We start from the raw sequence: 9,291 nt of genomic DNA, 5'->3' as shown, positions 1-9,291 counted from the left end.
TTCAAATAATATATTACTCAAGCAATTAAAAATAACAGGCCTTAATTGATTCTAAAAGCAAAGCAATAATTATAGAAAGATCAGGTTGCATAAATATTGAAGGTAAATAAGAGTTTAATAATGGAGTTTTAAATCTCCCAATTCATCACAAATCTGAAATTCCAACTTCAACTAGAAAAGAGAAGTATTTAGCCACTCATGGTGGACAAAATCACAAAAGAGAAGAAGAAAGAAAGAAAGGAAGAGAAGCTGCCGCAGACTTGCTGCTGTGTTTCTGCAGAATTGCCAAAGATGAGATGATCCTTGCTGGCTTAATTTATGTCCTCTTTATAGGTGGAGAATCCCAATTTAATTAGGGTTTGGAAATCCCAATTTGACTTGGTCTTTGTAGTCTTTGATTCCCCTTTTGTCTTTGAATTTTGTTGTGAGTGGAATTTATTGGGTGAAAGACTCTCTTGTGGCTCTTAGAATTGAGTTGGAACTGGTCTTGAAGAGTTTGAAGTATGGTAGGAATTCACTGCTTTTGAATCTGGAATTTTTCCTCTCTTTCTGCGCTTCTGTCTTTTTGTCTGTGTCAGTTTGATGTGGACAGTGATTTGGGCAAATCGCTTGCCCAAATTGCTTCTGTGTGTTGCCTCCAGATTTCTGCCTTAGCTTTCTGCTTCTGCTATCTGCGGGTGATTTGAGAAAATCACTTGCCCAAATCGTTTCTGTGAATTCACTTACAAGTTTCTGCCTCAGTTTCCTGTCTCTGCTTCCTCTGCTTGATTTGGCCAAATCACTCTGACCCAATCACTTTTCCAGCTTTTTCTGCACTTTTTCTCCAACTTTTTATTTTCTTCCTTTTCTACAAAAACATAACAAAAACATAAATTAAGCTAGAAAAATGTGTAATTAAACAGTAATAAATATAATAAAAATGTGGCTAAATTATGCTTGATCAATGAACTTGTTTGTTTTCCAACCGATCAATTCATGTAACAGCCTACTAATCCATATGCCTTGAAAAGCTCCTGTTGTTGCAGCAATATACTCGGCTTTACACGAGGATAAGGCTACGAATTTCTGCTTCTGAGAAATCCAGGTGATAGGACTTTGGCCGAGGAAGTAGATTACCCCTGTTGTGCTTTTCCGATCATCTACGTCTCCAGCTAAGTCACTGTCGTTATAGCCTACTAGCTTGAACTCCTCCTCTTCCACCTTGTTATATATGCACCCATTATGTAAGGTGCCTTTCACATAACGCAATATTTGTTTTATGGCTGCTAGATGTTTCGTTGTTGGGGCTTCCATGAAGCGACTTACAATTCCAACTGGATATGTAAGATCGGGTCGAGGGTTCACCAAATATCTTAGACTTCCGATTGCACTCTTGTATAGTGTTGCATCTACTGGAGGACTTCCATCTGACTTGCTCAGCTTCACCCGTATATCCATTGGAACCCGACATGGCTTGCACTCAGCCAGGCCGAGCTTCTCGAGCATCTTCTCAGCATACCCTGCCTGGTTAAGGGTGATGCTATACGACCTTTGTTTGACTTCTATTCCCAGGTAGTAGCTTAGCATCCCAAGATCACTCATCTCGAAGATCTCTCTCATCTTGGCTTTGAAATTCTCCACTCCTCTCGGCTTTGAGCCCATGATTATCAGATCATCTACGTACACTCCCACAATCTGCACTTTATCTGCTATGTGTTTCTTGTAGACTGCATGTTCGATCATACATCTCTGAAACCCTAACTCTCAGAAACATTTGTCTAGCTTTATATTCCATGCCCTAGGCGCCTTCTTAAGACCATACAGGGCTTTTCATAGTTTCAGAACCTTTCCTTCCTCTCCTTGTTCAATGAATCCATCTGGTTGTGATACGTAAACTTCTTCTTCTATCTCACCTTTCAAGAAGGTGGATTTTATATCCATATGATGCACTATCCATCCTTCTTGTGCGGCTACAGCAAGCAACACTCTCACTGTCTCTAGTCTGGCTACGGGAGCAAAGACTTCTTCAAAGTCTATGCCTTGTTTCTACACGTACCCTTTTGCTACGAGTCTCGCTTTGTGTTTGATGATCTCCCCTTCCGGATTCTTCTTTACTTTGAAGATCCATTTCAAACCAATAGCTCTCTGGTCCTTTGGGAGTTCTGCTAGTTCCCATGTTCCATTCCTCCGGATAGCCTTCATTTCTTCTATCATTGCTTGTCGCCAATGTTCACTGCAGGCAGCTTCATGATAAGATGTTGGTTCTTCAATTGACATGAGGTAAAGACCGTAGTCTTGATCGACCTCCACTGTGTTTTCATAAATTTCTTGAAGAGTCCTAAACCTCTTTGGTCCCTCCGAGCTGCTTTCTCCTATCTCTGAATGTTCTGAACCTGACCCGGCTATAAGTGATAAGGAAGCCGGCGTCAGTTCCTGACTTCGGAGGTTTTTGTCTTCTTCCGTTTGTGCTTCCTTGTATGTGATGATAAGTGGTCCTTCTGTTATGGAGTTTGATGTTGTCTGGTTTTGCCATTCCCACTTCTCTTCTTCTTGAAACACAACATCTTGACTTACCACAATTTGATTAGTATTTGGGTTCAATAACCGATATGCTTTGGACCCTGGTTCATATCCCAATAAAACCAACTTCATGCTTCTGTTATCCAATTTTCTCAAATGAGGAGCTGTGTTCTTGGCATATGCAATGCAACCAAAACACGCATATGATGAACAGTCGGAAGTCTTCCATGCCACGCTTGATACGGAGTCATGCCTTAGACACTTCTTGTGGGTGATCTATTCAATATGTATACTGCACTACGTGCAGCTTCTGCCCAACATGTATGTAAGACCCCGCTCGTTCAGACATCGGAATTCCTACCGTCCGGTGGAATCTCGGGTGTCGGATCCTCTTTGGGGGGTAGAGCAAGGGTATAGGAAAGGTTTTCTAAAATGTTTTTAAGTGTTTTATGGTTTTGAAAAGGAAAGGTTTTTAGTTTTGAAGAGGAAAGACCAAGGAGGCGTTTGCCAGGTTCGGCCGCCGAAAGTGAAGTTCGGCCGCCGAACATGTGAAGGCTTCGGGAGCGCCTTTGGCCTCCGAAAGTCTTGTGGGAGCAAGCCAAGGTTCGGCCGCCGAAAGTGAGGTTCGGCCGCCGAACATGCATGAGTTTAGGGGGCACGTTAGGCTGCCGAAGGTTGATGACCAGGCCACCTATAAAGAGCCCTCAGATCGGAAATGGGCGAGTTTTCTCCCCATTCTCGAACTCAGGTGAGTTTCAGCCCTCCCTTGGTTGCTTGTGTGTTTTCTCTTCAAAATCCTTCAAGTTTTCATAAGATCTACCCTTGGTTTGAAGTTTTGAAGCTAAAATAGAAGTTTTGGGAGCTTGGAGCTTTTGGAGCTTGGATTCTCCACACCTCAAGCTTTGGGTCGCACCAATCCTCAATCTTGAAGAGGTAAGTGTAGATCCTTGTTTTCCTTGAGTTTTAATAAAGTTTTAAGTAAGTTTTGTGGAGGTTTTATGGTTGAGTATGGGTAGATATGCATGTTTAGGTTTATGTGGGTTTTATGCCCAATGTATGTTATGTGATGATGTGTTGAGGAGTTTAAGCTAGTTTCTTTGCTCTCTATGCTTGTGGGAGTGTGTATGCATGCTTGGGAGAGAGTATGTGAGGTTTGGGGTGTTTTGGAAGGTTTTGGAGGCTGGTGTGCAAAGGCTGAGTTCTGATGAACTCAGGTTCGGCCGCCGAAGGTGGTTTCGGCCGCCGAACATGCCTATGGATGCATGGTTTGGCCGCCTAACCTTACCCCCGAAAGTTGAGCTGTGGCTTGAAAGCAGACTTTCGGCCGCCGAAGGTAATGTTCGGCCGCCGAAAGTGCCTGACTTTCGTTTCTGGAGAGAGGGTTCGGCCGCCGAAGGTGCCGCCGAACCTACCCGAGTTTCGTCTCTGGAGGAGACTTTCGGCCGCCGAAGGTGCCGCCGAAAGTGCCTGTACAGCCTTTTCATGGCTGTTTTCTATGCATGTTTCAGTGATGTTTAGAGGGGTTTTTGGGGAGTTGCTTATGAGTTGTTAAAGTGTGTTTGGTACCTCATGTGAGTCCATCTGTGTAGGATCGGACCTGAGACATCGAGGTGTCTAGCTTCAGTGCTAGTTGGCCAGTAGAGTTAGCTGAGCAGTGACTCCAGGTGAGTAGAACTAAACCTAATCTTTTATTTTAAGAGAATTCAAATGCTTAAAGCATATGCATGCATCATGTTTATATGTGATAGGATGATTGCACTAGTTTCACGAAGGTGACGCATTGCATTATTTCATGTTGTTTCAGAAAGGGTGGACCAAGGCGACTTCAATAGCCCATATCTGTCACTGAGTCTTGGGTAAGTCCTTTGGGAGCCGGACAAGTACATGTAGGAAAGTCCTTGTGAGCTCTCTGTGGACTAGGTACCCTGTTGTGTATGTGTATGGCCTGTGTGAGCTTCTTTGGGGAGCCGGGCACCGACAGAGGGTATTTTTGAGGTCATGTCCATCCTCTGAGAGGAAGGATGCTAGCATTTTACGAGGACTCTCAGAAACCAGGTTCCGTGGGGAATGTATGCTTGTGTGAACCCCGAGACGGAAAAAGTATGTGATTTCTCTGTGTTATGACGCATTTCATGAAAGCATGAAATAAATAATTGAATAAAATGTCTTTATAATAAAATACATAAAAAGGGTGGAACAATAAAATAGATAATAATATACCTAAAAATGGAGGAACTAAAGCAAATGTTTTTCTCTGTTTCTACTCACTGGGCTCTTGTAGCTCACCCCATTCCCTTACCCCCAGTTTTGCAGGGCCAGAGTAAGTAAGCCAGAGTTCAGTCAGAGTAAGCTATGGGGAAAGAAGATGTTCAAGCATGGGTTGCCATGTTTGGTTGTAATAGCTTAGCTGTGTTTTGTTATGTATAAAAGATGTTGTATGTATATGTTTATGGAGATAGTGATAGTTATGTAAGAAAGTTTCTAAAGAGATGATATGTTATGTAATGCTATGTATGTTTGTTGCTTGCGTAGTTTAGTGGTGGACATGAGTATGATGATATATGGACATGATAGATGGACTTGATGTATGGTCCTTATGTATATAAGGGATATGAAAGAATAGAAAGAGTAATGTCATAAAGAGATAGAGCCAAGTTAAGAAAAGTATAGATATGCCATGTGTTGTAGCATGAGACGTATAGAATTGTGCTTTGCCTAGAGTGTTGGTAAATCCCTTTTGTTATGCATGATCTTGAGAAAATGTTTTAAATGTTATGAGTTTTGAATGGCCCGTGAGGGAAGAAAGGGTTCCAATCCCTTGACCCAAAGCGGATATGTTTTAAAGCAAGCTTGATGCCCCATCTAGTATGAGGTTCTATGTTTTCATGCATAGGTCAAGCTGAGGTAAGGAAAAACAAGTTTAAAGGTTTTTATGAGACCAAAGTTTAAGTTTTCAAGTAAAGTTTGATCATGCACGGGATTATACCTAGAGTTCAGGATGTATAGAGGCTTACTACGGGTCCCGGCGGCCTTAAGCCGATCTGGATCCTAGTGCCGAGCAGTTGGGAGCCGTTACAGAGAGGTACCGGTTTCCGGGCTGTTACAATGTAGCTGTGATAGCGGTTGTCGAAGCCGTAAAAAATAAACCTATTTAAACAATCAACAATTAACTTGTAGACAGTGGCAATAGGGTCGAACCACAGAGATTTGACACTACGAATTTTCCTATTAATGACTTGGACAAATAACAAAAGTAAATAAAAGATGGGGTTTGACTTGATGAACTGAAAACTAAATAGCAAGAGAAAGCAATAGTTTAAAAAAAATGAGAATTCTAATGGGAGAAGGATTCTAGTTGAAGAATGGATCTATTTCAGTTTGTTTAGAATTGATCATTGACTCTTTTTGATACTCCTATTTATTTCAATAAATTAGTTTAGGATGTGGAAGACGCTTCTCACAATCCAAATTCCTCCTTAGTTCTAGTTTGACTAGGAAACGTTCACTAATCAAACACTAGTTAACAAGATGCCAAGGAACGTCCTTGGGGCTTTTAGCATCGAACAACTGTTAACTGCATTAAGACTTAGAGAAACCTAATTCTAACCTTGCCAACCGCGTGGTCAAGTTTAGATTATGCAACTAATTATACTTGTGGTTAAATAACCTAAGCAATTACGGATCTAAATTATTCAAACAATATATTACTCAAGCAATTAAAAGCAACAGGCCTTAATTGATTTTAAAAGCAAAGCAATAATTATAGAAAGATCAAGTTGCATAAATATTGAAAATAAACAAGAGTTTAATAATTGAGTATTAAATCTCCCAATTCATCACAAATCTGAAATTTCCAACTTCAACTAGAAAGGAGAAGTATTTAGCCACTCATGGTGGACAAAATACACAAAAAGAGAAGAAGAAAGAAAGAATTGAGAAGTGAAGCTGCTGCGTTTTCTGCAGAATTCCCAAAGGTGAAGAGAGATTGATGATTTTCTTCTAGGTTAGATGATGTCTCCTTTTATAGCTGGAGAATTTTAATCCAATTAGGGTTTGGAAATCCCCATCTTGACTTGGTCTTTTGTGGTCTTTGATTCCTCTTTGGATCTTGTATTTAATTGTGAATGGAATTCCTCAAGTGAAAGACCTTTTCGTGACTCTTGGGACTGATCTTGCAGTGTTTGAAATGGATTTGGGCTTCTCCACTTTTGAATTTTGGTTTTCTGCACATTTTCCCGCTTCTGTTGTCTCTCTGCGTGAAAGTGATTTGGGCGGGTGATTTGGGCAGATCACTTGCCCAAATCGTTTCTGCGAATTCACTGTCTCAGTTTCCTGTCTCTGCTTCCCCTGCTTGATTTGGCCAAATCACTCTGACCCAATCACTTTTCCAGCTTTTTTTGCACTTTTTCTCTAACTTTCCATTTTCTTTCTTTTCTACAAAAACATGACAAAAACATAAATTAATCTGGAAAAATGTGTAATTAAACAATAATAAAGATAATAAAAATGGGGCTAAATTATGTTTGATCAAGCTGGCACTCTGGAACTATTCAAGAGGCACCTTATCATCTCCACTATGGTTTGGTTTCTCCGCTCTACTACTCCATTTTGCTGTGGGGAGTAAGGAGCATTGAGTTGGCGTTTGATGCCGTGTGACTCACAGAACTTGCTGAACTTATTTGATGTAAACTCGCCTCCTCTGTCTGTTCTAAACATTTTGAGCTTACATTCGGACTGGACTTCGATATGAGCTTTCACTTTCTTGAAAATACTAAAAAAACTCATCTTTTCTTTAGAGCATCTCAATCCACATATAACGACTGTAATCATCCACGAGCAAGAAAAAATACATATTTCTGCCGCATGTGGTAGGTGATATCGGCCCGCATAAGTCACCGTGCACGAGTTCCAGAGGTTTAGTTGCTTGATACTCTCCTGCTTTCGGGAAACTCGTGCGATGCTGCTTACTGATCACACATTGTTGACAGATGTGCTTCACTATTTCTATTTCTAGTAAACCTTCCACCATGCTTTCATGTGCAAGCTTGGGTAATGCTTGATAGTTAAGGTGCCCGTAGCGTGCATGCCATAAGCAAGACTTTTCAGACAGCCTTGTTAGATGGCACTCTGATTTTGCTTGTGTCATTCTCATCGTGTAAAGGCGATTTTTCGCTCTTTGCACCTTGGCTATCAGCCTATCATTTGCATCATATACTCTCAGAATCCCTCCTTTCACCACCACTTTTGCTCCTGATTCATCGAGTTGACCAAGGCTTATAATATTGGATCTTAATCGAGGGATGTAGTATACGTTCATTAGTTTGAAATGATCTCCATTCTTGCACTGAAACACTGAAGTGCCTCGGCCTTCTACCTTGACGACTGAACCATCACCAAACCTGACATTCCCTTTGATTGATTCATCAAGATCGGTTAAGGCTAGCTTGTCACCTGTCATATGGTTGCTTGCCCCCGTATCATAGTGCCACATGGTTCCTCTCGTTTCTCCTCTATCAGAGCCCTAGGTTCATATGGTCGGACCTATAGTGTGTCAGACTCATAGAGGTTATAGACGGGCAATCACAATAGAAAAATCATGTCCACTAGGATAGGATGTAGAGTCCTGTCTTGAATAATGATGTGAAATGCCATGATTTTATGCATGTGCATTGATGATATGCTGTGTATGTGATGCGGGTTCATGTGTTTCCACATGAACCATATGATGCTAATGTTTTATGTGATGTGTGCTATTTTTCAGTAAGCAAGATGAGAGGAACTCGTCGATCTGCACGATTGACTGGAGTACCACCTCAGGACGAGGGCACGGATGCCCGTCCTCCTGCATTGCCTAGGGCAATGTCCTGCAGGTCTAGTAAGGAGAGAGCATCAAAGGACCCTAGAAGGTCTTTTGATGTAAGCAGAAGAGGAAAAGTTCAAGGTGGAGTGTCAGAAGATGTGGGGGATGATATGGATGTGGATTAGAGGAGGGATGGCAGTCTTGGTGTGAGCATGTCTGAGGAGGGCATGGCAGAGTCTCAGGGAGGCACTCAGGCCTCGGGGTTTGTTCAACCACCCCAATACCCACCCTTTTCATAGAATCCTGGGTATTCGATGGGAGGTACATCGGATTACCCCAGTTTTAACCCTTATCCTTCTTACATGCCATACCCACCTTTCTACCCACAGTACCCTATGTACCCACCCCCATCTTTCTACCCAGGTACAGCAAACCCTAACCCAGGGGATGTTGCACCTCCTCCACCACCAGCAGAACCTATGGTCCCAGAAGCCCAAGCACCTAAACCTAGTTCATCTGGAGGGAGCAAGGTCAAGATGACCGACTACTTGAAGTTGGATGCTCCTAAGTACGAAACAGGTGATGATCCATTTGAGTACCTCAGGACGGTCAAGATGATAACAGATGAGTTAGAGGCAGATGGCAGTAGAGCCATTCAAATGGCTGGGTTCACACTGAAGTGCAAGAAGGCCCGAGAGTGGTTTAAAAACTATGTGAACCCGAGGTTGGATAGCCTATCATGGGAGGAGTTTGCTAATGAGTTTGCAGGATGGGCTTTCCCTGATAGTTCAAGGGAGTTGAAGATGATTGAATTTGAGCAGTTGAGGCAGACAGAGGAGATGAGTGTGGATGAGTACACAGATAGATTCTTAGAGCTGTTGCCGTTTGCTGGGCAAAATCTGGACACAGATCAGAAGAAGGCTAGGAGGTATATCATGAGGCTTCATTCCAGGTATTCCTCCTTGATCCAGTCAGCAGAGAGGGAGAGTTTC

The 9,291-nt window shown here is 42.1% G+C and overlaps 1 protein-coding gene across 1 annotated transcript; it reads right to left on the bottom strand.

Moving 5' to 3' along the window:
- Positions 1-930: 930 nt before the first annotated feature.
- On the bottom strand, positions 931-1,641 carry LOC110629269 (secreted RxLR effector protein 161-like). The gene has a single exon (XM_021776179.1). It carries the CDS (start codon positions 1,639-1,641, stop codon positions 931-933), a length of 711 nt encoding a protein of 236 aa, XP_021631871.1.
- Between the last annotated feature and the right edge of the window lie 7,650 nt (positions 1,642-9,291).

The sequence above is a fragment of the Manihot esculenta genome, chromosome 13, assembly GCF_001659605.2.
Source record: "Manihot esculenta cultivar AM560-2 chromosome 13, M.esculenta_v8, whole genome shotgun sequence".
Taxonomy (NCBI): domain Eukaryota; kingdom Viridiplantae; phylum Streptophyta; class Magnoliopsida; order Malpighiales; family Euphorbiaceae; genus Manihot; species Manihot esculenta.
Note: the sequence above shows the minus strand (reverse complement) of the source record. Positions and strands in the feature narration are given on the sequence as shown.